This window comes from Xiphophorus hellerii, chromosome 4, assembly GCF_003331165.1.
Source record: "Xiphophorus hellerii strain 12219 chromosome 4, Xiphophorus_hellerii-4.1, whole genome shotgun sequence".
NCBI lineage: Eukaryota > Metazoa > Chordata > Actinopteri > Cyprinodontiformes > Poeciliidae > Xiphophorus > Xiphophorus hellerii.
Window position 1 is genome coordinate 6,876,180 of NC_045675.1, and position 27,348 is coordinate 6,903,527.

At 38.5% G+C, this 27,348-nt stretch overlaps 2 protein-coding genes across 5 annotated transcripts; one reads left to right on the top strand and one right to left on the bottom strand.

The window, feature by feature from the left end:
* Positions 1-115: 115 nt before the first annotated feature.
* LOC116718058 (trans-1,2-dihydrobenzene-1,2-diol dehydrogenase-like) lies at positions 116-5,907 on the top strand. Of its 3 annotated transcripts, XM_032559705.1 has the most exons (10): positions 121-767; positions 843-992; positions 1,152-1,228; positions 2,422-2,554; positions 3,146-3,257; positions 3,390-3,553; positions 4,360-4,612; positions 4,680-4,804; positions 4,895-5,045; positions 5,209-5,907. In XM_032559705.1, exons 4-10 carry the CDS (start codon positions 2,432-2,434, stop codon positions 5,316-5,318), a joined length of 1,038 nt encoding a protein of 345 aa, XP_032415596.1. In that variant the 5' UTR covers positions 121-767; positions 843-992; positions 1,152-1,228; positions 2,422-2,431; the 3' UTR covers positions 5,319-5,907. The 3 variants fall into 3 exon arrangements, with proteins under 3 accessions (XP_032415597.1, XP_032415596.1, XP_032415595.1); XM_032559704.1 differs by having other exon boundaries at positions 486-574; positions 1,152-2,554; XM_032559706.1 differs by lacking the exons at positions 843-992; positions 1,152-1,228; positions 2,422-2,554 and having other exon boundaries at positions 116-574.
* On the bottom strand, positions 5,560-24,540 carry pkma (pyruvate kinase M1/2a). Of its 2 annotated transcripts, none has more exons than XM_032559703.1 (11): positions 24,415-24,540; positions 18,846-19,024; positions 18,527-18,618; positions 15,176-15,307; positions 14,905-15,091; positions 14,546-14,816; positions 14,286-14,436; positions 13,277-13,429; positions 10,472-10,638; positions 6,798-6,979; positions 5,560-6,691 (listed from the first exon to the last, which is right to left on the bottom strand). In XM_032559703.1, the coding sequence occupies exons 2-11, from the start codon at positions 18,994-18,996 to the stop codon at positions 6,585-6,587; spliced, it is 1,593 nt and encodes a 530-aa protein (XP_032415594.1). In that variant the 5' UTR covers positions 18,997-19,024; positions 24,415-24,540; the 3' UTR covers positions 5,560-6,584. The 2 variants fall into 2 exon arrangements, with proteins under 2 accessions (XP_032415594.1, XP_032415593.1); XM_032559702.1 differs by lacking the exon at positions 10,472-10,638 and adding an exon at positions 11,009-11,175.
* Between the last annotated feature and the right edge of the window lie 2,808 nt (positions 24,541-27,348).

A 27,348-nucleotide genomic window follows, 5' to 3' on the forward strand; every position in this document is an offset into this window, starting at 1 on the left:
TTTTTCATTAACCCATCTTATTTATATATTATATTATCTATATATTATCTTATATATATATATATATATATATATATATATTTTGTTTTATGATACGAGGTCCTCTCATTGAATGTGTTTATATTTGTGTAAAAGTGGACTATAGAGAATATTCTTTTTGCTTTTGTTTTATATGAATTATATCAGCAGCAAGGTATCATTTCTGAAAAATTGCAGTTTTTTAAAAATGTGTAATTAAGAGAAAATATAAATATATGAATAAACCAATCTGGCCGTACGTTGAAAAAATGGTCAAAATGGAACATGACAATGAGTCTTTACATCACTAGACTTTGCAGAGTTATTTCTTTAAACCATAATAAAGGTTTTTTGATCTTGTGTAATCGCCTAAAATGGCCTCAAATTAAAAATCTTAAATGAGTGCTTTGTCGCCCCCGTGTGGCAGAAAACAGTGAACTGTTCCTGACAGTCATTTTGGAACAACATGGCAACCAGGTGTGGAATCTGCAGCGCGGGGAAGATCAGTCATGACTTTACTGTGGCTCTGAAAACTCTTCCTGCAAAAGACCATCAGGTTGGTTTGTCTGCTGCAACAGAGACATAAATCCCACGTGTGATTTAGATGTGCTCTCACAATTACAAGGGTTGATGTAACTGTAATTGTTACTCTGAAGTTTTCTGAGAAGAGAATGGCAGTGTTTATTTACTGTTTGAGTATGAAGCTTCCCAATGCTGCCATTATTGTTGGAACCAAGGGCACAATTCAGGTAAATCATCAAGGTCAGGTTAGGTCAGGGAGATTTTATGGTATTTTGTGTATTGTTGGTTTTTATATCTTTGAGAACCCTTCCTGGATGTGGTGCCCCACATCTTTAATTGTGAATGGAAAGGAGACCCAGTACCCTTACCAGAACCCTGTTTGCCTCTGAACTTCCACAACGGCACAGGAATGCGTTATGAAGCAGAAGTGGTCCGACAGTGTTTGCTCAAAGGTAAGTAGAAATTTAGTATGTCTACACCAATAAATCTCTCTGCATAATAAAATATTGCAGACTTCTTAGTCCAGGCAGCTAGTGACTAAGAAGTAATGCAAATAATCATTAGTTGACACCTGAAACACAATGTGACTGTGCCTTTATTTGTCCCTGCAGGGCTGAAGGAGAGTCCAGTCATGTCTTACTCTGACTCTCTACTGCTGATTGAACTGGAAGATGAGATCCATAGGCAGGTGGGCGTGGTGTACAGCCAAGACTGTCAGTAAATGTTTTACACTCGGTATCCACACTTAGACTGAAGAATACTTTATAACTGAAAATGACTTGATTACTGTGATCCAGCTGCACTTTGTACTCACACACTACAGCAATGTTCCCAATTTTTTTGATGACCTCACAAGTTCTGTGTTAACTAAGAAATAGGTGTATGCTAATCCCTCCTTATATTGGCTCAGGATTTTGTGAACTTTGCTACATGTATACGAATCAACACTATCTGTAAAAGGCACTGAAACAATCAAAACCTCAATGAATGTTCCATGACTGTAATCTGAAGCACTTCTGATCATGTCTAAATGAAGACTTCTAATAAAAGTTTCTATAATATGATAGTGTAAAATGTTTCACTTGGGATTGATTAAGATTTTCACTGTATATCCTTGAAAGAAAATATGGTTTTAATGTTCACAACAAAATTGCACAAATACAACAGAAACAGATATTTGTACTGCTGCTTACTTAATATAATGCATTGATTATGATTATAGCATTTATGTTGAATGTAATATTGATTTAATTAAAAATACACAGGTGTCTCAGAGTAATATTTTTAAAGATCTAGTTCTGTGATTGCGTTACTCGTATCACAGATTTATAAACTTTTATTGCTGTGAGGTGTTAAGTCTAGATTGCCTTCTGCCTATCTCAAGATTTTATATCTCATATTTCACTTGGCCATGTTCCACAGCTTCTATGTGGGTGTAGGTCTGACTAGTTTGTGGACCAACAAGGTACGGATACTTTTGACAGTATGGGCAGGTCATAGTGCTGCTGGAAAAGGACATCAGAATCTCCATAACATTCATCAGCTGAGGGAAGCATGTAGTCCTCTTTCCCTGCAAGGTAACTATGTTGATTTTGTAGTTGCCAAAACACAAAAATAATCAGAAATTGGAAACTTTATCCTGGGCCTCAAGCAACATGCATTCTGTGCTTCACTCTTCATCCAGACCACAATTTCCAAATATATTGCAAAATTTACTTTTATTATGAAAAAGATGTCCAGTCCTTTTTTCTTCCTACACACTTCTGAATCAAATTCGTTAGTATTAGTGCCTCATACACAGTTCTGTAATAGCCTGAAGCCTTAAGCTGATGATTACAAAATAAAATCTTAAATGAGTGCTTTGTCGCCACCCTTTGGCAGAGAACGGTGAATGTTTGTTTCTGACCAACAACTTTTGAGCAACATGGCAACCAGGTGGGGAATATGCAGCGCTGGGAAGATCAGTCATGACTTTGCTGTTGCTTTAAAAACCCTTCCTGCTGAAGACCATCAGGTCAGTATGTTTCCTGAAATAGACACTCAAATTCAGCATGTAATTTAAATGCAACCCTCCTTTTGTGTCTTCCTGGGGCTTCTTTTTATGCGTTCTTAACTGCCTCTTACCTGTTTGCTGGATATGTTTTAAAAAAAAGTCAAGTAAACATGGTGTTGAGAATATGTGAACTGTGTCTAAAAGCAGCACGCTCTGGTCAACGAGCTTGTAATACGTTTACATTTTGACTAAACTGTCAAGTTGCCAAACTATTACCGTAAACCACAGAATAGAAAGGAAATAGTTTTTGGCACAGTCTGGGAATAATGAATTTTAGTTTTAAAAATCAGTCATACAGTTAGTCAGTTAGTTAGTCATACAGTCATAGAGTCAGTAACAATTAAGGTTCAACATGTAACATGTTTTTCTTAAGCTATAAAGATGAACTTATGTGAGTGATGACCTCCACAGGATGAGGAATGAAACTGCCAACAGAACAGATTTGTGCAAAAAAAATTATAAAAATGAAATGACTTATTAAAAATGTTGCAGAAAAAGGTTGCTTCTCAGAATTAGAGAATTATTGTAGTCATTTTCTGACTGCATTTACAGGTTGTGGCTATTGCAGCTCGTAAGTTGGAGGATGCTGAAGAGTTTGCCAGGAAACAGAGCATCTCTAAGGCTTACGGCAGCTACGAGGAGCTGGCCAGAGATCCAAATGTAGGTCAGTATCCATCTGTCAGAGATTGCTCTGTTTGCTGCTGTACATAATGCACTTCAAAGTGAATGTTATGACAAATTGAATAGTCCATCCTCTAGAATTCTATCTGGCTTTCATCATCAAATGTTTGCATAGATGTGGTGTATGTTGGGAACATCCACCCATACCATCTGAAGGCCTGTCTGCTCTTCATGAACGCCAAGAAGAATGTTCTGTGTGAGAAACCGCTGGCCATAAACACCAAAGAAGTGAAAGAGATTCTGGACTCTACCAAAAGGAATCAAGTCTTCTTCATGGAGGTAAACTAGCAGCAGTTAGGTTGAATAAGGATAAGCTAATCTTTTCAGATCAAGATCAGAATCTATCAAATTCCCTTAATCAGCAATCTGTCGCACACCTTAGAAAAAGCCTGGTTTGTGCAATTCTTTATGGAATTTTGTGTTCTCTCTCTTTTGTATATATGGCGCTAAGTCTGAAAATAATTGCATGAAACAACCTAAAACTTCAAAACAAACAAGAGACGATACACAAAAATGCCTAAAATATTTCTAATACCATTTGGTTCATATTTATTTCATCTCAGGTCATTGCAACAGAGCACTATTTGCAAGGCCCAGCAACCACAGAAATTTTCGAGTCTCACGTTGTTTCTCTAATGAACACAATGGATCTTACAGCCACACTGGTCAGCTGCCTTATTGTGATACAAAAAAAAAGCATTTTTTTTTTTTTTTTTTTTGTAACCCCTCCAGGGGGTCTTTTTGTGGGCTCTAGTGTCCCTTCTTATGAAGTAGGCTGACAGGAAAGGGGGAGGGAGAGGGGGGAAGACATGCGGCAAATGTCGCCGGGTCCGGGAGTCGAACCCGCGACCGCCGCGTCGAGGACTTGAGGCCTCCAAATGTGGGTCGCGCTAACCCCTACGCCACCACGGCACGCCCAAAAAAAAAAAAAAAAAAGCATATTTTCACTATTTTAATGTAAAAATACATTACAAAATACATTGAGCATACATGTGAGCTTGAGAAATCAAATTCAAATTCCTTGTTTGTGCACACAAATTTGGCAAATTAAGCCAGTTCTGATTTTGTCTGCTGTTTGTCTCCAGGCCGTGTGGACCCGTTTCTTCCCAGTTTCTGTGGAGGTTAGGAAGATGCTGGCGCAGGGGGAAATAGGAGAGGTGAAAATGGTTCGGTCGGAGTTTGGAGTCCCTGTTTTGCACAACCGAAGAGTAGTAGAGAAGGAGTTGGGTGGAGGAGCGTTGTTGAACATTGGCATGTACTGCCTGCAGTTTGTGTGTATGGTGTACAATGGAGAGAGGCCAGAGAGCATCCAGGCTAGCGGGGTCTGCCTGGACACAGGTAGGAGCTAACCAGAGGATTGGGTCTATTTTTATGCAAATCATTTTATCTAGTCATTCAATTACAGGGGTGGATGAAACTGTGATTGTAACTCTGAAGTTTTCAGAGAAGAGAATGGCAGTGTTTACTTACTCTTCCAGTATACAGCTTCCTAATGATGCCATTATTGTTGGAACCAAGGGCACCATCCAGGTACGGTAGTTTAAAAGGCAGATAAGTTAACAGATAAATGCAATGAGGCTGGAGCATTTTTGTAGCGCTTATTTATTTTCAATATTTGAGATCCCTGCCAGAATGTGGTGCCCCACATCGCTAATTGTGAATGGGAAGGAGACCCAGTATCCCTTGCCTGAACCGCATTTCCCTTTGAACTTCCTCAACACCACAGGGATGCGTTATGAAGCAGAGGAAGTCCGACAGTGTTTGATCAAAGGTAACCAAAGGTTTTGTACATCTTAGTTTGTTTCTCTATCAATGTCTCTGAAAGTAACAAAAGCACTGATTTGCAGTTAATTATTCAGGCAATTGATGGAAGGAGAAATTCAAATATTAGTTGGCATCAGAAAATGTGCTTATGCTTCCATTTCTCCCCATAGGGCTGAAGGAGAGTCCAGTCATGTCTCACTCAGACTCTCTTCTGCTGGCAGAACTGGAGGATGAAATCCGTAGGCAGGTGGGCGTGGTGTACAGCCAAGACTGCCAGTAAATGTTCTGCAGTCACTAAAAATTGAAACAATTACTCAAAATGGATTATTAAAGAGATCCAGCAGGACTTTGTGTTCCATCACTGCTGCTACTGTGTTATTTCTTCATGTTTTGAGAGGCCTGACAGAGGTCATACCTGAAGATCAGTAAAAGTTCTGAATCCAAACTTTGTAAATCTTCCTTTGAGTTTACTTTCAGTTCTGCTCCTATCAAGTTATTCCAAAAACAAAAGGCCAGATAACTTCTGATAGGTGCTCACTTTATTGATAGAACTTCGGTCTTATGAGACATCTCACTACACCAGCTAAACATCATAATCCCCCTTTACATAGTTAGTTCTTAGTCTCTAGCATTACAATCAAAAGCATGTTAGAGGAGCAGGACAGCTACAGTGGATCACCAACAGAGAAGACGATGAGAGAGCTCTGAAACATGAGTTCTGATCTCTTGATCCAAATCAAATGTTTACAATTTTCCCCCTCGGATATTATCTGAATGCAAAGAAATGTAAAGGCTTTGTGACACATCTAACAACACAGAACATTAACTCCTCTGGATTGGACACTCAAAACTTTTTATCTCTCTCGTCAGAAAAAATATAAGCAGAATTGAATGTCCCAAAAACAACAACAAAATAAAGAAGTTTACCTTTCACAAAAGTCAAGTACAATTTAGAATGTAACAGTGTCTGGAGAAGGTAAGGAGTGCAACACTAACAGATACACTGAAACAAAGCTGGTTTATAAGAGAGGACACTTCATACTGAGAGCACTACACAAACGTCTGTTTAGGGGAGTCATGGAGTCGAGACCTTTGTTTGCCATTAGTTTGTTCTTTACAGTTCAACAAGGCTCTTTAAGATTAGTCGGCTCCAAACCATCAACACCCAAACAGGAGGCAGACATGCATGCACACACACACACACCGATGCTTCCACTCATAGGCTTTCATATTTAATATTACAAGTGTCGGAGTGAATAAATATAGCTGTTTTTGCTTGGGGTGTAATAATCTGTAGTCCTGACAAAAGGTTTGACAAAAAAAGATAAATCTGTTCAAGGAATGATAACATTATTTGGAATTGTCTGGAAGAAAACTGCTCCCACCCAAGCAGCTGCTCGGTCATAAGGGTCGTCTTCTGATTAATTATTTGCATGAGAACCTAAAAACTAAACATCTGAGTGTTTATAGGGGTGAGGCATTGGGATGGTGAAAATGAAAGACAGATAAACGTGAAGGGTCAGTGCAGTGCAGCTGCGTTGGCTGCTCAAGCCACCAGGACCACACGCATGGTGTTGGTGTAACCGGAGCCGGGACGCCAGCCAGTCAGGATGATGACAACGTCACCGTCTTTGAAGAATCCTCTGGCCTTGCCTGAAGAAAAAAAATGATATCCAAACATTTTTAGTAAAAGAATGGAAACAAATTCAGATATGCTGCTCAATTTAATTAAGTTGGAACATTAAAAGTAGCTGCTCACCCATTTCCATTGCGAAGTTGACGCGCATGTCAACATCCTCTGCCCACACATCGTGAGGGGGGTTGGTGTAGAGGACAGGGAAGATCCCGCGGTACAGATGGGCCTGACGAGCCGTCTGGGCGTTACGGGTCACAGCGAGGATGGGAGCACGAGGCCTGTACCTGGAGAGCAGGTGAGCAGACCTGCAGACACACATGCACACATAGGAAGCTGAGAACTGAGGTAGAAAAAAACCCATAATTTACAATAACTTCAGCAGATTTGCACTGATTATGCCAATTTTTCCATACAAAACATCTGATGCAACAAAAAGTTGACCCACTCGCCTTGGAGAGCCTATGTAAATTGAGTAGTCTGTGCAATTATGAGACCAGATTATGAAACTGAAACTTTACGATACTACATGTTAATAGCAACAACATGGACATAGGATGCAAGTTAAATAAAATATTTGGCGCTCATGGGGAAAAAAAGTAGGCATGAGACTATTTCAGTTGCCGGATCATCAACCATAGAAGGATGTTGGTAAAAAAAAAAAAAAAAAAAAAAAAACACCACTAATTTTGGCAAAGTTTTGCAACAAAAGGATTTTTTTGCATTACTGCACAATTTGAACATCAATGAAATCTGTACTCTGTAGTAGACATTAAGAATTTTGTTTGGCCCATTTGAAGTTTTATTCTAAATGAAAAGGGACAATTAGTCTTGGTCATATATTTGAAGATCTAAATTTAGACCATATACAGGTAAAAGCCAGTAAATTAGAATATTTTGAAAAACTTGATTTATTTCAGTAATTGCATTCAAAAGGTGTAACTTGTACATTATATTTATTCATTGCACACAGACTGATGCATTCAAATGTTTATTTCATTTAATTTTGATGATTTGAAGTGGCAACAAATGAAAATCCAAAATTCCGTGTGTCACAAAATTAGAATATTGTGTAAGGGTTAAATGTTGAAGACACCTGGTGCCACAAACTAATCAGCTGATTAACTCAAAACACCTGCAAAGGGCTTTAAATGGTCTCTCAGTCCAGTTCTGAAGCCTACACAAACATGGGGAAGACTTCAGATTTGACAGCTGTCCAAAAGGCGACCATCGACACATTGCACAAGGAGGGAAAGACACAAAAGGTTATTGCTGAAGAGGCTGGCTGTTCTCAGAGCTCTGTGTCCAAACACATTAATAGAGAGGCAAAGGGAAGGAAAAACTGTGGTCAGAAAAAGTGTACAAGCGATAGGGATCACCGCGCCCTAGTCAAGATTGTGAAAAAAAACCCATTCAAAAATGTGGGGGAGATTCACAAGGAGTGGACAGCTGCTGGAGTCAGTGCTTCAAGATCCACCACCAAGAGACGCTTGAAAGACATGGGTTTCAACTGCCGCATACCTCGTGTCAAGCCACTGTTGACCAAGAAACAGCGTGAAAAGCGTCTCACCTGGGCTAAGGAAGTCATGTTTTCTGACGAAAGCAAATTTTGCATTTCCTTTGGAAATCGAGGTCCCAGAGTCTGGAGGAAGACAGGAGAGGCACAGGATCCACGTTGCCTGAAGTCTAATGTAAAGTTTCCACCATCAGTGATGGTTTGGGGTGCCATGTCATCTGCTGGTGTCGGTCCACTCTGTTTCCTGAGATCCAGGGTTAACGCAGCCGTCTACCAGCAGGTTTTAGAGCACTTCATGCTTCCTGCTGCTGACCTGCTCTATGGAGATGGAGATTTCAGGTTCCAACAGGACTTGGCGCCTGCACACAGCGCAAAATCTACCCATGCCTGGTTTACGGACCATGGTATTTCTGTTCTAAATTGGCCAGCCAACTCCCCTGACCTTAGCCCCATAGAAAATCTGTGGGGTATTGTGAAAAGGAAGATGCAGAATGCCAGACCCAAAAACGCAGAAGAGTTGAAGGCCACTATCAGAGCAACCTGGGCTCTCATAACACCTGAGCAGTGCCAGAAACTCATCGACTCCATGCCACGCCGCATTAATGCAGTAATTGAGGCAAAAGGAGCTCCAACCAAGTATTGAGTATTGTACATGCTCATATTTTTCATTTTCATACTTTTCAGTTGGCCAACATTTCTAAAAAATCCCTTTTTTGTATTAGCCTTAAGTAATATTCTAATTTTGTGACACACGGAATTTTGGATTTTCATTTGTTGCCACTTCAAATCATCAAAATCAAATGAAATAAACATTTGAATGCATCAGTCTGTGTGCAATGAATAAATATAATGTACAAGTTACACCTTTTGAATGCAATTACTGAAATAAATCAAGTTTTTCAAAATATTCTAATTTACTGGCTTTTACCTGTAGGTCTACACACATCTTTGTCAACACACATATTGAACACACAAACACTGCAAATATTAAAAGAAATAATCAATATGTTGAAAACCACAAAGTAAAACAGTGCCATCACCTATTCTGGTAGATTCTGACTCACACAAAGAGCAGACAAAACTACAGTTTTCAATTCAATAAACCTCAGACAGTTAGAAACATTATAGAATATCATTTTCAACATGCAGTTACTAAATTTCTCAACAAAAAGTCTGGAAAAGTCAAGGCAGCCAAAATAGGTGATACTTCTGATGCACCATGGGAGTGCAAGGGCTCCAGGTCACAATAATAAGTCCAATTGATGTTTACTCTAGTTACATGTCTTGGTAAAAAGCAAATATACTTCAAAAACAAAAGATTTACATAAAAACTTAATTACGTGCAAAATAATTCTAGATTAACACTAAGGATCTGAGTGACCCAATCTCCCACGTTAAATAACTCTTAGGAATTTCTTCCTGTATTTGTTCAGGTCATTCACGTTTGCATGAATTTATGCATGAAAAGTACAGTTAGTTTCTCACTACATTTCAATTGGAATGGGTAACATCTCTATGTTTCTTCCATTATGTTGCACGATTTGATTCTGTGCCATTAATCATTCTGTTTCATGATTTTATTTCAGAAAAGCTTCAGCTAAAAGTAAGGTTTCATATTTCATAACACTTTGACCAAGAGTTGATAGTTGACTCAACGTTTATAGCTAGGTGGCTGATTTTTATAGCCAAAATCAGCCTTCCTCCTTCACAGCAGTTGTATCCAGGTGTTAATGTTGAGTGTTTAAATGTTGACTTTACTCTTAGGGATCTGAAAACACTTATAAACAAGCTGTAAGAATATGTTCTATATAAGAATGGATCGTCCTCACAATGAAATGGTAGACTTATGTTTATAATATTGCGATTTGGGAACCATCTTGTGGAACCTCTGATTATAAAATAGAATTGGTTATATTTGCTTTTTACTATGACACAGAGCTCACATATTGGACATAACATTTTCTAGATAGGCATTTCCTATGTAGAACAGTGTTATCAGAATTTTATCAAATTTTAGTTTTGCATTCACTTATAAGATTTGGTGAGATGATTAACTTGCATTCTGAGCCAGTACATCCATTTGTGAATGATAAACAGACAAGACCCCTTGATTTGGCTAATGTCATTCCCACTCTCACTCTTATTCTCTGCCCTTCATACTCGCACATCACCACACACATGCAAAATTAAAGATTTGCAATATTATATGTTGGAGAATTAGGAGCCTGGGTAATTAGACCTTACCTTCAGGAACATTTTCAGACTGCATCCCTCACTTTCTTACCTTCCAGTCTTAGTGAGAATAATGATGGCACTAGCACAGCATTTGAAGGATGCTTCAACAGCTCCGACTGCTACAGCCTCTGAGGGGTCTCTGGTCAGGCGGGAACTTCTCCTCAGCTCCTCAAACAGCTGTCTGTGGAAGGTGGCTGCTTCTGCCTCTCGTGCTATCTAAGCCCCGAATGGAAGGTTACTCTCAAACACACTCCACTACAAACACATCAAGGCACTCACACCACTGAACGACTGGCAAAAACAGGACTAGACTATGCTGAATAAGGATAGTTGTAGAAAATAAATTAGGGAAGTTTCAAAAAAACATCACAATTTTGGGAAATACATTAAATGTGGGAACATTTAGCTCCTAATAGCAGAACTTTGACATTAAAGTATAGCTGATGAGATAATACACAGTCTAGTTGAGTTTTTGCCAAGTCTACCAGTTACTTCATCAATGCCTGCCTCTCCCTACTCTCCCTCTCTGTCTGTTCAAGTTTCCATTAGACATCCAGAGGATGTCGGCGCCAGATAACCGGCCTACCTTCCAGAGCCCGTGAGCACAATGATCGCAGAGGCTAAGCTCTTAAAGGCGGCCTCGACAGCACCGATTGCAATGGCCTCAGCGGGGTCGTTGCAGTGCGGCGTAGAACGGCGCAGGTCCTCAAACACCTGCCGGTGGAACATGGCTGCCTCGGCTTCACGAGCAATCTGGCACAAGGGCAAGATGCATCGAGTAAAGGCATTCCCACACCAGTCGCGCAAACAGATGGAAAAAGAAATGAGGGGGGAAAAAAAGGGAGATAAGAGATGGGAAACAGATTGACAAGGTTAAGAGGACATAAAAAAGGAGTAGGAATGGACAGAAGAAATCAAGATAGTTAAGAGAGTTTAGGGGTGCAGTTAGTGTGGGGGAGGAGACACAGGAACATACTGTTAAAACTGTGTCAGATTATATTAAATGTGATGTTTAAGATCCTCACACAGCTAAAATAGTAGAAATATAAATGAAAATAATTAAATGTCAAATGACACATTAGTGAATTATTAATTTCTAAAATAGATAGCTTGACACAAAGATGCAAAATAAAACTAAGGCACTTTAAAAATCAACCAGGAAAACATCAGAAGACTTTGACACAGGCATTTAGAGGTTAGTCTAAATTAGTTTGTGTTTTTGTGCAGCTACTGATAAGGATGGGTGTTTACTCCAGATTCAGAGACATTCAATACACTCTCAGTGCAACGGGGTCTACCACAGGAGCACTGCATCTGCTGAGTCACAAAGACATCTGCACTGTAGCTAGGAATAGCAGCAGCTAGCCACGAAGGCATCAGGAGTGAAGGACAGGCAAGATGGGATCAATGCTTCGTCACAACTGATAAACTGGAATATTTCTAAATTACCATTGATGGTATGGTATTTGAATCTTCTTTTTTTATCTCTCCCTAACTGAGAAACAGAAAATGCAACTTTGAAGCAACAACATCAGATAAATTCAGAGTCCTGACACTTATGATCCTTTGACCTTGTGATGCAGTCAGGTACAAGTAAATTTTTAAAGAAAAATCATCAATTTGGAAACTTGACTGCAGAGAAATAAGTAGAACAGAATATAAGGTGCAGTGAATTTGTTAGATAAAGGGGTGCAGCAGCTGCCATTCACTGTGGCTTTGAGAAAAAAAAAAAAAAAAAAGCTTCCAACATGCTATTTAAGTAATTAATAACCACATGCACATTGTGAACATCATGCAGCGGTCCATGTGCTTACAGCTCCTAAACACCCTTAAGATTACTGTATAGATTTTAAAAAATATAGAATTTGTAAATTGAAAGTCAATGTTTCAGTAGATGATCACAGAAACTAAAGTTGCAAGTATGTACACTGACTGCCCCAAAAAATACACACACCATTTCATTGGACATTCTTTAGCCTTGGTTACAGCACTTCTGTAGTTTTCAATATTCTGCAATGTCACCTTCATAGGCATCCAGAGTTGCATAAACATTTTTTGCCAGTATCTTGTAAAGATGATGGGAGTCCGGCTGCTGCATGATACTCAATAGTGTCAAGATCTGGACTTTGTGATGGCCAATCCATGCGAGAACATGATGTATGCTGCTTCAGTGTCCCCAACACAAGCTGAGTCAGAATAATTCTGACAGTCATCTTGGAATATACCCGTGCGATTAAATTTAATTGACAAAATAACCTGGTTATTTGATATATGCAGGTTATAACCTGGCATCATTCTTAGAGCAACAACCCCAGATCATAACACTTCCCCAAAAGGTTTAAAGACTTTATGCATCTCTCTTACACTGATGCAACTCTCTTTCTGGAACAGGGTAAATCTGAGTCCAGTCTTTATCCTTCCAAGAAAAATGTAGCTTTTTTTAACTGATGAGCCTGAGTGATTTTCTTAAAGCTGCGCTGCTATTTTGCTCCAATCACTTGAGTTGTTTTTGCATTGTACGTGTTGTAATGTTGCTAGTCGACTTCAATACGGTTGTTTAAGAAATGAGAAGCGACTACAGCAGTTATGGTTAAATAACTTAATAATCAAGGCAGTAATTGCCTACTTGTTAAATCCAAGTAGTGTTTTTTTTTTGAACAGGCAGTGTACATGCTGACATAAAAAGGCAAAACATACAGACAAAAGTTGATTCTTGGAGAAGCAGCTGATTCGTAGCACTTTTTTAAAAAAATTAAATTTCACAATTACAAATTTTGAATGCTTGTGGAATAATTAATGATTATATGCTCATAAGGTTTGAAGATTCTGCTTTTTTAAGTGTAGCTGGACTCACCATGTGCTGTGTGCGCACTGCCTCGATGGGGTAATCTCCCTTGGCAGTCTCTCCGCTCAGCATGATACAATCGGCTCCGTCCAGGACGGCGTTGGCAACGTCGCTGCCCTCAGCGCGGGTCGGTCTAGGCTTCTTGATCATGCTCTCCAACATCTAAATGGTTTAGCGAGATTCAACTCAGCATAGTGCCACATATTTACACCTGAAAATATCTTCCTTAAACCTAGAGATCAAACCTTTAAATGAAACCTTCTTCGGTTTTTGTTGCATTTTCTTAAAGATAAAAGCTACTCGTCCCACCTTTCACACATATATGCCTCTGGTGATTTAAGACAATTTATCAAAGTTCTGTGGAGTTTATCAATTTACAACAAGGACTTAAAATAAAAAATAATTGTAAATTTAAAATCCACCATAATTGTCCATCATACTACAACGGTGATGCAGAAACTAAAGAATGACCTCCTGCCACTATTAAAGCAATCCAGTTTGAAAACCAGATTTATAGTACTCCACAAAGACTGGGAAAGACAAAACATTTATGCAATTTTACACAATGAGGACTTGACAAATTAATACTAAGTTTAGCAGTTCTTTATTAAAATGTTTTGCTCAAGTCTATAACTATGAATAACCAGTGTGAGAAGATTTTAGCAGTAGAATAGGTCATTCTGTTTTGAATAAGAACAATTACATTATGTCACTTTTTTGAGGAAATACTATGATCTTAAAATATGGGATTTGTACTTAAGGTTAAAATCTGAGAAACTCACACTGACATGTGCCTACATGCAATATTTATTAATACCAGTGGATCAGTACAAATTTTATGCTGATGTCATTGACCAAAATGCAGATAAAATCTGTATGCAAGTGTATTTTAGATCTGTCTTGAGCCGAATATCATTTTGTGAAATCCTGCAATACATTACTGTCAGAATACCCTTGTTGAAGAAATCCATCACCTTCAGTTTTCATAAGAATCAGCCTTCCTGCTCTATGAACTAACCTGAGTTGCGCATGTGATGGGCTTGCCAGCTCTGTTGCAGCGACCGATCATCATCTTTTGAGCTAAAAAGACCTTTTCTGTGGGGATCTCAATACCCAGGTCACCACGTGCAACCATGATGCCATCGCTAGCCTCCATGATCTCATCAAATCTGTAAAAACGTACAACATATAATCAAAGATCTCAATCAAACATGGAACATGACCAAGCCTATCATCCATAAAAAGAGCCTGCAGTTAGCTTGTCAGTACCATACACACCTGCGTACACCCTCATGGTTCTCCAGTTTGCTGATGATCTTGATGTTTTTGCCCCTCTCTCCAAGCACAGCTCTGACAGCATGTACATCATCTGCTTTGCGGATGAACGAGGCAAACACCATGTCGACTCCCTGCTCCACACCAAACTGCAGATCCTTGATGTCTTTCTCTGAAACGGCGGGCAAGTCGACGGCAGCGCCAGGAAGGTTCACCCCCTTCTTGCTGCCCAGAGTGCCTCCGTTTTCAATCTCACACATGAGGTAATCACTGCCTGGAGAACAAAAATGGACACAACAGCAGTTTTAACTTCCTTAAGAACTCACAAAAGGAACCTTAATGTGTGACACTGGTCTACTCACCAATCTCCTTGACCTGCAGAGAGATGAGCCCATCGTCGATGTAGACCTTGCTGCCAACTTCCACCACTTTGGTGATGTTCTTATAGTCCAGCCAGAGGACCTCATCACTGCAGTTGTCCTGGTAGGCATCGTCTAAGGTAACCTTGATCATGTTGCCCTTCTTCAGCTCAACCTCAGCTGTGCCACTCTGTCACAAAAAAATTGCATTTACTTCATATCAAATTGGAGTACAATATAAATGTTATGGTTTGAGGATTAATGCTAAACTCACTCCTTTAATAAGGCCGGTCCTGATCTCGGGGCCCTTGGTGTCCAGGGCAACACCGATGGGTCTGTAATGGATACTGCCTGGCTCGAAGCTCTCACACGCCTCCCGCACATTCTTGATAGTGCCTGCGTGGTACTATAGTAACAAAAAGCCATTTGTAAATTGTTTGCAGAAAACAAAATAAAAACAACATAAAAAGCAACTATCCTATGAACTGTTGCATTTCCCATCCAAACTTTGACCACATTACTCAATATCATCACATCGCTTTCATTTTTAAGTATGGGTGAATTTATATTAATTACATTAACTAAAAACTCAGCTAGGTTTTTTCTCTTAATTCTGATGTTCATTGTGAAAGTTTCAAGACATGAACTGAATTCAATGTTAAATTTATGTATGCAGCACAAAAAAAACCCGGTAAGACCAAAGTGCTTCACAATTACACTTATAAAAGAAACCATAAAATACAACAGTAACCAAAGTAAAAACTTCAACAGGTTTTAACAATCAATCCAAAACTGAAGTTAAAAAAGGGATTTTATGATAAGATGCATGTTCATACTTCTTTGTAGCAGTAAAAAATATGAGTTGCGGTGCCCTGAACCATTTGTAAATGCTACGTGAATGATTGCTCTAAACCAGCATATAAAGAATTACAATAGGAAACATGAGAGGTAATAAAATCATGAATAACCTTCTCAAGGTCTATGAAAGGGAAGATATGGCTTTACTTTGGCAATGAGTTGTACTTGGAAAAAGCTCAACTTGAGTTGATGTTTCAAGAGCCAGCATACACAGACGTATAAAAGACATTCTTGCTTTAAGGGTCTCCCAAAATTAAGACAAGGTCAGTAGGATCTTGCCCACACTGACAAGAAAAAGCACTGGACAGTTTCTCAGTGGCATAAAATCTCTTCCAGATTCAAATATTTATCACTTATTTGGGAATCCATGTCACAGCATCTGAAGGTAGAGTAGAGAGGCAGACAATCCAAGTTGTTTGAGTAAACTTTGAAAAGTAAGAGTGAGAATTCTATACATTATTTACTATTCAAATTTTCATTTTAGAACTCTTATTTGCTTTGTGTAATTTTTTTGTTTCTTTTAAACAGAAAGCGTAATCAAGACAAATTAACTGAAAAGCATGATATGAATAGAATACTCTATTTAACAAATGGTAATATAACATTTCTTAATGCAGAAGCTATGAGTTTCACTTTAATTCAAATTACTGAATAAATTGCCTGAAGATTTTCTAATTTACCTAGATGGACCTGTACTGTTACTAGCTGTCATTTTAACTGATAAAAAAAGCACGGCAGGGCAATTAAAGTACAAGGTGTGTTTGACAACTCACACAACCATAAAGTAACTCAGTAATGGCAGCACTGCAATGATCAGAGTTTTTCTTCATGTGACATAAGAATATTTAAAAACAAACATTCTAGAAACCTTAGCAAAGCACCACAAATATGTGTAATACCTCTGCATTTATTAAAATGTTGAAATTGCTGGGTATAAGAAGTTAAATCAAAAAGTCAATGTCTTGATCAGCAGCTGTTCTTGACCACAACTGAATTTTATGACATAATTACCAGTTTCAGGGCCAGACCTGCTGCCTCGTGTCTTTATTTAGTAGGACATTTGAAGAAGTCTGGCCTTTTCTAAAAAGAATATTCTGAAAATTCACAAATTAGACAGCACATATTCTAGTGATGTTTTATTTTATTTTAAAAAGACTTCGCAAACAATCCAAAAATCACACTGGTGTATAAAATGTTGTTGCAGTTAGGATAACACCCACTGTGACTCTCAACCAAGCTGTGGGAAAGTGGGAAGGAAAGAGACACGGTAGTTGTGTTTTGCAACCATTAGGGCAGGGGTCTCAAACTCCAGGCCTCGAGGGCCGCAGTCCTGCAGTTTTTAGATGCGCCACAAGTACAAAACACTGGAATGAAATGGCTTAATTACCTCCTCCTTGTGTAGATCAGTTTTCCAGAGCCTTAATGACCTAATTATTCTGTTCAGGTGTGGTGCAGCAGAGGCACATCTAAAAGTTGCAGGACTGCGGCCCTCGAGGACTGGAGTTTGAGACCCCTGCATTAGGGGGATTAATTAACAGATAGTGCACCGTTTATGGCTTTAAAGACAGTTGTCTACCGTCTACCTCTGTAATCTGAGCTTTCAGTAACAATGCAACTGGCAAATAATTACATTTGAGGTCATTTTTTTTGGTCTTTTCCATTTGAGCTTAAATAACATTTCTTGTGATTACAAATAATGCTGAGCACTACCATAAATGAACTTCCTGCCTAGAGCCTGAAACCATTCTTTAGCTTTATTGGCACATTTAGTTGCTTTTTGTCATTGCCAATGTGTTCATTAGCTGCATTGAAATAAAATTTTAGATTTATTCAAGAAAACTTTGGCATGAACCATCATTCTCTAAATAAAGTTTAATGTGCACAGACATTTTCCCTTTAAAGCTAATTGAAGTTTGAGACTTTGGTAAAAATGTCATAGCTCAAAACACTCAGTGTGGCCTTGCCTGTTACCACAAGGCCTGTAGTTAGACAAGAGAATTAAAAAGAGGGGAAAAAAGGTCAAAAAAGCAGTTGCTTCAAATAACAAGGAATGTGTGCATAACAAAAGTGTTACTTTTAGTTGGTAAAGAGCAAACAAAGTATTTCATCAATGGTTTAAAAACAGATTAAACATAATGCCTTCTGGGTAAGATTCTTCGAGTACCCTCCGAAGAAAGGGAAATGGGGAGCAAATTGTGTACGAGGTTATGTTTATGTCAACTGACTGTTTTGTTACTAAGAAGAAGCTTGGGGTAATCAGTTCTTCTCTAAATCAATTTGATTCAGGTTTGCTGGTCAAGTTTCATCATTATTTGTTGCATCAAGTTGTTTTCAAAATGTCTTTGTTCCTGTAATCAAGAAAATTGAAGCCTTTGGTAAGGTCATGTGTCCCTTTGTGTCTAAAATAGAGGCACATAATTCAGCTACAATTTTTGAAATCTCCCCATCACTTAAGACAGACATTTTAAATTATTGATAAAGTATTGAAATAAAAGTGAGGGATTACTTAGCAATAACAAACTACTGTATTTCTTCTGTTCATTAAACCATTTTGTAATTGCTTAGTAGGATCCCAGTCTAGAACAGTTTATTACACAATACGTGCCAATTCACTGTCAGAGAAAGATTTCACAATAGCAGGAAACTACAAATGATGACAAATATTACCTCTAAGCTCTATATACCAGTTTAGATAAAGCACAGAACTGTGTGTGATTAGATTTATAAAGTAAATTAAGCCACATTTTTTTTAGAAAAAAGGACCAACCTCATGTGTACCATGGGAAAAGTTCAAACGAGCAATGTTCATTCCTGACTTGATCATCTCCTTTAGCATATCTACAGATCGGGATGCTGGTCCTGCAAAACGAAAATAATTTTTTTTACACATTGAACATTTAAAATCTTGAGCTTTATTGCAATTTCTTATCACTGAGTTTTTCAAATTTTATACTTCCATGAGCACGTCAGGGAGAAGCCAAACACAGGTTTTGTCTATAGCCATTTTGCATCACCATAATATTTTAACAGGAAACAAACTATTAAAATTTGATTTAAGGGAATGCAACTGGAAAGAATCGACTAACCGATGGTACAGATGATGCCAGTGTTGCGGGCTGTGGTGGGTTCGGAGTCGATGTCCAACAGGCACATGTGTTCCAGGAAGGTGTCGGCCATGGCAGCGTTGAGCTGCTGTGTCTGGATGAAGGCAGAGCCCATGTCTTTTGGCAGAGGCATGGCGATCCCTTTTACAGTTGGACAAGTACTGCATGCAGAAAGGGGAAAAAAAGGGAAGAAAGATTTTCAAACATAGCATTGATCATGGTGAGTGTGGTAAAAGGTTACCACGCTTCACCCTTTTTAAATTTTTACAAAGTAGAAAGTTTCTGAGCAAATTACCAGCCACTTATTAGATGGAAAAAAAATCTAAATTTTCTGTGTTCTTGTTAATGTGCTGATGTGCAACTCAACAACTCATGCCATTAATGCAGGTATAACCTGATTTTGTTGCTGTGTTCTACTATTACTTGTAGGTCAGGAGAATTTTGAAAACTACCAATTGGCTTATACTTCTTTTATGCACCCAACAAACAGAAAGCAACCATTTCAGGAAAAAATAAAACCTAGACACAATGAAAGTCCTAAACTCCCAAAAAAGCAATTTTATTGTCAATATTCTGTTATCTCAGTCGGGAAAGTTGAAGGAAAAAAAGGTGGAAATTTAAGATTAGACTTATGAAATGCATACAGTGCAATTCTGTGCAAATACATTTTACTGTGAACACAGGTTTTTACGCAAGACTGTTTTTTCTTAAGTTCCTCTTAGTTTTTGGGTTGCACAAGCAGAGAACAAAATGAACAGTAGATAACCTCCCAACTATTTCTGGACTGCTCTGTTGATCTCTGAAATGCCAAGACTAACACCCCAAACATATTCCACATAAAACAGTACACTGGTCCTCTGCACCAGCTTGTCCACACCCACCCACCAACCCTTCTGAGTCATCTGTGGCAATGAACAACAGAGTCATAAAGCTACAACTGTGGAATTTCCTAGTTTTAAGAATGATACTTAATGCAGCCCAGAAATTAGGTTATATAAAACCCCAAGTTGCCCACAACCGCCACCCCCTTCAATCTGTTAGAGACATTCTAATGAGCCTGCTCAATCCATCTCATAAAGACTAATTTCTTCTTTTTTATTTAAAGAAAAAAAAAGAAAGAAAGAGGAAACATAAGACAAATTTAAACTAACAGCCAAGGTCTATTTAAGCAGAGTGCAATAGTATTATATGTGAATGAGGAATGCATTCCCCCTCCACATGTGGTTACATGCTGAACAGCTCACTAGTTCAGATTTGCTTCACTAACCAGCCAGTGTTAGGGTGACAACTATATCATGAATCACTTCACTCACCATGAGGAAGACTTTCCTAAACCAAATGTCATTCTAGAAAAAAACAAGTATTGCACTTGAGGCCATGTGAATCCGTACTGTGTCATATTTTAGGAAATAAAATAGTTACAATATGCCATTAATTTATATAAAGACTGTCTTGTGAAAAGTCAGTGGATTAGAGTAGAAAAATAAAATGAAAATCCAGCATTTGTAAAATTCATTACCTTCTTAAAACAATATTCTCTCTACATAGCTACTTGAATACAACATTTAACAACATAATAGAAATTGTAAAATTTTAGGTATAGACGTCACCAATATCATCATTAGTGTGTTACCTCCCTGATGCCAATTTTCCCTTCACCCTCTATAGCAGCCAATGGAAAGCTTGAGTTTCTTCATTACTAAGTTATGCGTGCAATCCACTCTCAGTTGGTGAACAACAAATAGAAAAACTGATTCTTTAGGCAACAATCCCTTCATTTGGTTTTTAATGGTCCTCATAATCAGAACCTGTTCTTCCGTCAGATCAACACCAGCTGGTAAGTGGCATCCATCAACATGTGCCACAGAGAGAAAATGACTTCCTTTTCCAATGTCAACCAGCAAATGAAACTATAAATTAGTTTTACTCAGTAACTTACCTACCTCAACACAACTGTATGCAAAAGTGGTATATAGAACCTAGAAGTCACTTTTTAGGAGGTAGTGCAAAAGCAAACAAAGGCCTAAAATCTTAAACATTAATCAGGCACACCAGAGGTTTAACTCCCTCTTACTCATCACATCCTAACTACAGATGAATCAAGACAGGGGATTCCAGACAGAGGTGCTATACCAACACTACTGGCTTGTGATGTGACATTTCCATCAATGGCTCAGACAAAGGCAGTACGTGAGAGCAGTCACATCCCCCTACAATCCCGGACAACCTCTGTGACTGGGTAAAACCACAACCTCAAAAAGAGGGGGGCAGACATCTGTTAAAGGAAAAAGCAGCACTCCACCATGTGCTTTTTGTGGTAGCCATTTTAATGACCCACTGCAGTTTAGTTTAGCCTACATTTATCAGATATTCACTTGGAGCATTTTAAGTTATTGATCATAGCAAATTTAACTGATCGGTATGAAGTGATAGGAGTTGTCTGGTACATTTTCATGTTTGTGATATAATTTCACTGTTTCATATAATTACAAAGAAAATACAGACAAAATGAGTTCCAATGCTGTATCCCAAAACAACGTAAGCAAGTTTGAGACATCTTGTACACCGTGATCTACGAATTAAACAGCTGCAACATAAAAGCTACAAATTTGATAAAAAAGCTCTCAAACGTGCTCCTCTGAAGCTATGAAATGACTAACCAAAGGTACTAGTCTCCACAGTTTTAGAGAGACACTAATTAATAGATTAGGGATTGACATTTGCCCATTTATCATTGATCAGCTCTGACTGGTGATTACAAAAACAATCTGAAATTTTGTCATATTCAAAACCAAGAAATCCCACTTTTTCTGTCGATAAGTGCATCAATCTACAGCATGTACTTATGCAGTTTCTTTGAGTTTAGTAGAAAGAAAGAAAAAAGCTTAAAATATTGCTACCTCATTTAAAGAACCTTGAACATATGCCTTTGTGAATATCACTCATAACCTTATAGTACCTTGGAAAAAAAATCTATGGAAACCACCCTGATAGTTCTTCCTGTCTAACTCAGCTTACTAATACCAGTTTTGAAAAAAAATAAAAAGGTCTGTGACCCCAGCACAGCCTGTAGGCATCACAATAGGCCAGCACTGCAGTAGTAGGACAACTTCAGAAGTTGGCTACCTAATAATCCCTTCCAATCCCTTTCCAACACATCAACCATAAAAATAGTGTCACCATCTCATGCTTTTAAGATAACAAATCTCATATCTTGGTCATTTAGATGTGAAGTATAACTATATAGTAATCAGCAGCAACAGAAGCATGGCTGTCAGTGCGACGTGACATTCCCCATCATTCACTATGGATGTGATGTAACCTGAGGCTAATCCAAGTTAGCTCTCAAGGGCAGCACCGTCTTCAATTGTTCACCCTCCCTAAACCTAGGTAGCGTGTATAGTTTGCACTACATACCCCCTGTAGAGCCTCTGGTATCTCCTGGGGACAACCAAGCCCTTTACAAGCAAGGACCTCCAGAGCTCCCCCAGTGTGCTGGAAAGTCCAATGCCAGTGAGCAAGCCGTGCCTCACAAAAGCAGAGTTGACCGCTGCAGTGTGTGTGCATGCGTGTGACACTTTTAGGAGCTCAGGTTTAAATCCATTCAATGAGGATAAAGAACACGAAGAGCACCTGCTGCAACTGGGCAATCGCCCTAAACTGAACCAGCGGACGGACACGAGAATCCCACCAGAGCACATCAGAACAGTGTCTAACTAATGCTAATGCTACCGTGGGTCATACAGACCCTAGGCTAAAAACAGAATGTGGGCTAATTATAACACACAGCCTAGAAAGCTGGTGTGTGGAAATATTAAACTCCATAGTACATTCACTCTGATGATTGTAAGCTATGCCTGTACCGTCTCTCACCTCTCAGGAATGCTATGGGTTCCATGAACCTGTACCTAAAGTGGATTGCAAAAATAAAAGTTAAGTTCTCTGAAACCTCAGAATGAGAGTGGTCTGAAGAGGTAAAGGAATACCCACAAGTTGTAGAGTGAAGTGGTATTAAAGATAAAATGCCTGCACATGGGAGCAGGACCAGCTGTGATATGCCTGACCTTCTACACTGACTGTCAGATTTGCTGCAGCTAAAACATTTTACCAAAACAGTACGTCATAAAGACTTTGCTAAAACTATTTTTTTTTAATCACTGCAATTCACAAAATCTTCATTCAGTGTTACCTTATTTTGTTGAACTCAAATGTGCAAAGCATATGCTGCTGTTTGAAAACTGTGGGAGTTCATAACTTTAATGTAGTTAATGAAAAGGTGATTTCTGGAAACTACCAGTAATGGTGCATGAATAACGTTATCTGATGCATCTGTTTTTATGCAATCACTTCTGAAAGAGGTCATGAATTTCTGACAACCCAGACATTTTGACTCACCTTGGCCTTTTGAAAGTAAAGACAACATTTTGTCAACATAATGTTTTAAACAGGACAAAACCTGCTTGTGTTTGCATACAATATTATTTCTTGCAACATGCCAAAACACATGCGAGTAGTTTCTGCCACTTTGGATGCATCTGATCAGGGGTCCATATAAATTAAGCTTTAAATTGGGGTTTATATAAATTAAGCTAGTAATTTTGTCTAGTTCTGTCTGGAGCAGATCACATTCTAAGGAGGACAGTCCAGGCCTACACAGGCAAGGTGAGACCTGTCCTCACTTATCTGTATTCAATGTCAATAATTCCCCTTTTTCACTATTCACTACATAAAGCTACTGCAGCACAGTTGCGGCAAAAAAAGGCACATTTCATACTATATTTACATGCCAGCATTTTCCCCTATACTAGTTTCATGGTTCTAGACAATTAGGAAAATTGTCTAAACAAAAAAATAAAGTGTTCAGGGACTAAAACCCTTCAGAACCAAGGACCAAGCATCATTTTTCTACATTTATATACAGAACACACAGTACCTCGGCGTAAAAGAGAGCTTTTGCTAAATTACAGACGATGCGGCAAAGGTCACGTTCTCCCATCCTGCGTCACATTTTCCTGATCTGCAGACATCACTCTAACTGACCAATGGGAGGTGAAGAAACCGGAGAAGCCACGCCCACAGCAGGAGGCAACAGGAAGCGATTCTACCACGGCTAAGACTTGACGCATCACGTTAAATTACTGTTTTAAAAAATTCTATACAAAACTACGGAAGAATATAGCATAAGTTCAAAACATAAAAGAGATAGCAAGTGGCCAAATATAAAGAGCTGTACAGTATTCGAGGGGGGAAATGCCGTCTTTTTCTTGTCCATACACTGAATTTTAATATTCAATACTGACATAGTTGGACTTAAAACTCGTATCTAATTTGAGATACTGCTTTTATGACTATTTCAGATGTACTGTATCGCATTGCATGAGGCAACAGAGTAAAAATACTGACATCAATTACTGACCTAAACGTGACAAAATTTGTCAGCAAGACATATAAAGCTACTGAAAAAACCGAGAAGCTAAATGCTTAAGAGAAGCTTTCAAATGTCAAAACTATTTAAAAGACAAGAACTTAAAGCCCTGCTGAAACTACCCACCTGAACTCTGGTAGAGGATGTCTGCTGCGATGCGACTGCTGGCAGTCTGAGACCAGCTTCAAGGTGATCTACCCTGCTATTTCCTCACTGCATGGAACTACTTTCTAGGGATGCTCATATCCATCCGACAAATCGTAAATGGAAAAAAAAAGGAGAAGCAAAAGCGGGCGATCTCTTTAGGGAACCTTACCACCGGCAATCATTAAGGAAACCAAAGCAGAGAAATGCTTATTTGTGTAAATACTGACTCTTATGGTAAGATGGGTATTTATAAAACGCAAAGAATGTGGCGGAAGGATATGCTAATACATGATAGGAGTGATTAGTAAAGTTAGAGAGCCAATGGGAAAGCGTGAAAGCATCACAAGAGCATAAAGTAGAGCATGTGACCGCATTCAGGAAGGCAGTCAGACTGTGTCGTTCGGATTAGTATGCAGCGTGGGTGTCCAATGCCTTTAATGGCCTTTTCCCTTTAATTATTAGTGCTTAGGATGTACGCAATATCGGTAGGTAAAACCATTAAAAGACATCCAATTTTGACATGCTGCAGTATCCTGTAGCTGTTTTGGAGTTTTCTAACCATTTTCCCCCTGCATTTAGTTTCTAAACCATGGAAAGAGATATTTACTAATTGTTAACTATAAGTCCCATCTCCTCTGATTCACAATCAGTGAAGAGATGAAGGGGTAAATTACTGGTTGCTCCAATGTGGTGGAGTGTCGCCATCTGCCGATGGATAATTATACGACATGACTGGAATTTCACTAATGATTTTGTGTTCAAGTTTGGGTGGAATCTTTTGCTCATTAAATCTTTGATAATTTAGCTGACCAGATTTTGTGCTGGATGGAAAACATTATATACAAGTGCACAAAATAATAATGTTAATATTAAATTCATCATCACTTATCTAATTGTAAACAAATAAAAAAGTATGTGTATTTCTATTATAAATGTAAAATACTTTTTGTGGATATATTCCCAGGGTGTTTAATTATCTTGCCTCTTAATCAGCTTTGCTGCCAAATAAATAGATGGCACAATGAAAGTAAATCTCTGCCACATGCCTACCCATTCCATCTATAGAAAAATAATCAGCTGAATCAATTTCAAAACTACTTAGCAACGGTGCTTGGCAAATGTCACACTTACCTTCAAATTGATAAAACAGTGAATTTATATTTTCTAAACTGACAAAGTTTAGTAAAGGACCTGCTATGTCCCTCTCGATCTATTTGGCTTAGTTCCTACCTGTTAGCAGATGCACTGGTAGCGCTGCTACTCCCGCTGCCCATGTTGTTAACTAACTGCCTGCTGACAGCCTCTGAGTGTATGAACAACACCACAGTGTTGAAGGGAGTGGACACACCTTCACAGGTGAGGGAAAAAAAATCTGCAGTCTACTCTGTATGCATGTACTGGTGAAGCTCCTGCCTGTCAATCAGCATTTAGTGTTGCTAACTCCTGGGCCACAGGATACAGAGAGACACTCTATGAATCTGCTCAGATAAATCTGTTGAGCAGTTAGGATACCCAATGCTTCTAAATTTATTATGGTCTTACTGTACTAGAGCTACTAACAATAAATGAATAAATAAACTGAAATCGCAAAGCCAAATAAAGAAACTGTAACAAAAAGGAACAGAAACACTCAAACAGGCAGGGACACAATAACACTCAAGGAAAATGTAAAATCATAATTTAATACACTTAGACAGTGGAGTGAAAAACCCATGAGAGCATACAAATTGTACACTGAAAGTCCTCAGTCTAAGTTTGAACTGTGAACCTTTATTCAGGGATAATCACATACCCTATGCATTTTATTAAAAAAGAAAAAAAAGGTAAATATATGTTCCCATGAAAACAAATATTTTAAAGATTTTTCTGTTTAACTTTTATTAGCTAATTCAGTTAAAAATAAAGTTGGGTTTTAAGCTTTGATTTAAAGGAACTCAGTGTTTGAACTGTTTTACAGTTTTCTTGAAGTTGGTTCCATATGTGTGATGCATAGAAGCTGAATGCTGTTTCTCCATATTTGGTTCTGGGGATCCAAAGCAGACCAGAACCAGAACACCTGTATAGTCTGGAAGGTTGATACAACCTTTGTTGATGTGATACTAAATCACATATACAAATATCGCTACTTTTTCTTTCTTTTCTTAAATGCAAACTAAGGGAAAGGTTGCTATTTTGACAGTCATATTGTTCTAAACCTGATAAACAGAAATTTCTTCAGCTGAAAATCAGACAACTTTATTTGTAATGAAATTTGGGTGTCTCTATTGACAGGTACCACTTTTCTTTTTCAAAAGTACATTTCAGAGAAGCATTTACATTTGACTATACAGTCAAACACACTGAGTGGACAGTTGGCCTAACACCTGTTCATTAATCTGTCAGCTCATAAATAGATACCTAGAGACAATGAGGGTAAAGACTGATTAGCTCAGAAGCTCAGTGACCATCACAGGCACACAGTGACACACTGTCATGGATAATATAAAAGAGAGTTTTGCAGTATTATATTAGGTATTTAGTATGTTCATGTTTTCCTCAACTTTCTCCTAGTACTAGTTGTCAGTTATGATTTATCTACAATCATTGGTGACTATAACTTCATGTGCTCTCTGTTTTATGTCTCCATAAAAGTTAATTCAGAGATGCCATTCTTCTTAGCTGTGACACCTTGCTTGAAGGTAGCATTGACAGAGCTATTGCTGCCAATACCTTCATGTTGTCTTTGTAAGTATGATACACTTGGCTATCTTTCTGTACTTATTGACCTCTCTTTCCTAAACTCCAACTAAAAGAGCTGTTTAGACTAATTTTGTGTGACTAATTTTGTTATGTACACAAATAGCTCTTTGGGGTACAGCCCTACTGACTCAGGGCTTACAACAGTGTTTATCTCCTAGATCAGTGGTGCCCATA

Excerpts from the sequence above, each read along its gene's own strand:
- LOC116718058 (XM_032559705.1), top strand. The coding sequence starts at position 2,432 with ATGTTTGTTTCTGACCAACAACTTTTGAGCAACATGGCAACCAGGTGG. Across the intron at positions 2,555-3,145 it reads TTCCTGCTGAAGACCATCAG|GTTGTGGCTATTGCAGCTCG; the intron begins GTCAGTATGTTT and ends CTGCATTTACAG. Across the intron at positions 4,805-4,894 it reads GAACCAAGGGCACCATCCAG|ATCCCTGCCAGAATGTGGTG; the intron begins GTACGGTAGTTT and ends TCAATATTTGAG.
- pkma (XM_032559703.1), bottom strand. The coding sequence starts at position 18,996 with ATGCCTCTGCCAAAAGACATGGGCTCTGCCTTCATCCAGACACAGCAG. Across the intron at positions 10,639-13,276 it reads CAGTGCGCACACAGCACATG|ATAGCACGAGAGGCAGAAGC; the intron begins GTGAGTCCAGCT and ends TTCGGGGCTTAG. Across the intron at positions 6,980-10,471 it reads ATTCTCACTAAGACTGGAAG|GTCTGCTCACCTGCTCTCCA; the intron begins GTAAGAAAGTGA and ends GTGTGTCTGCAG.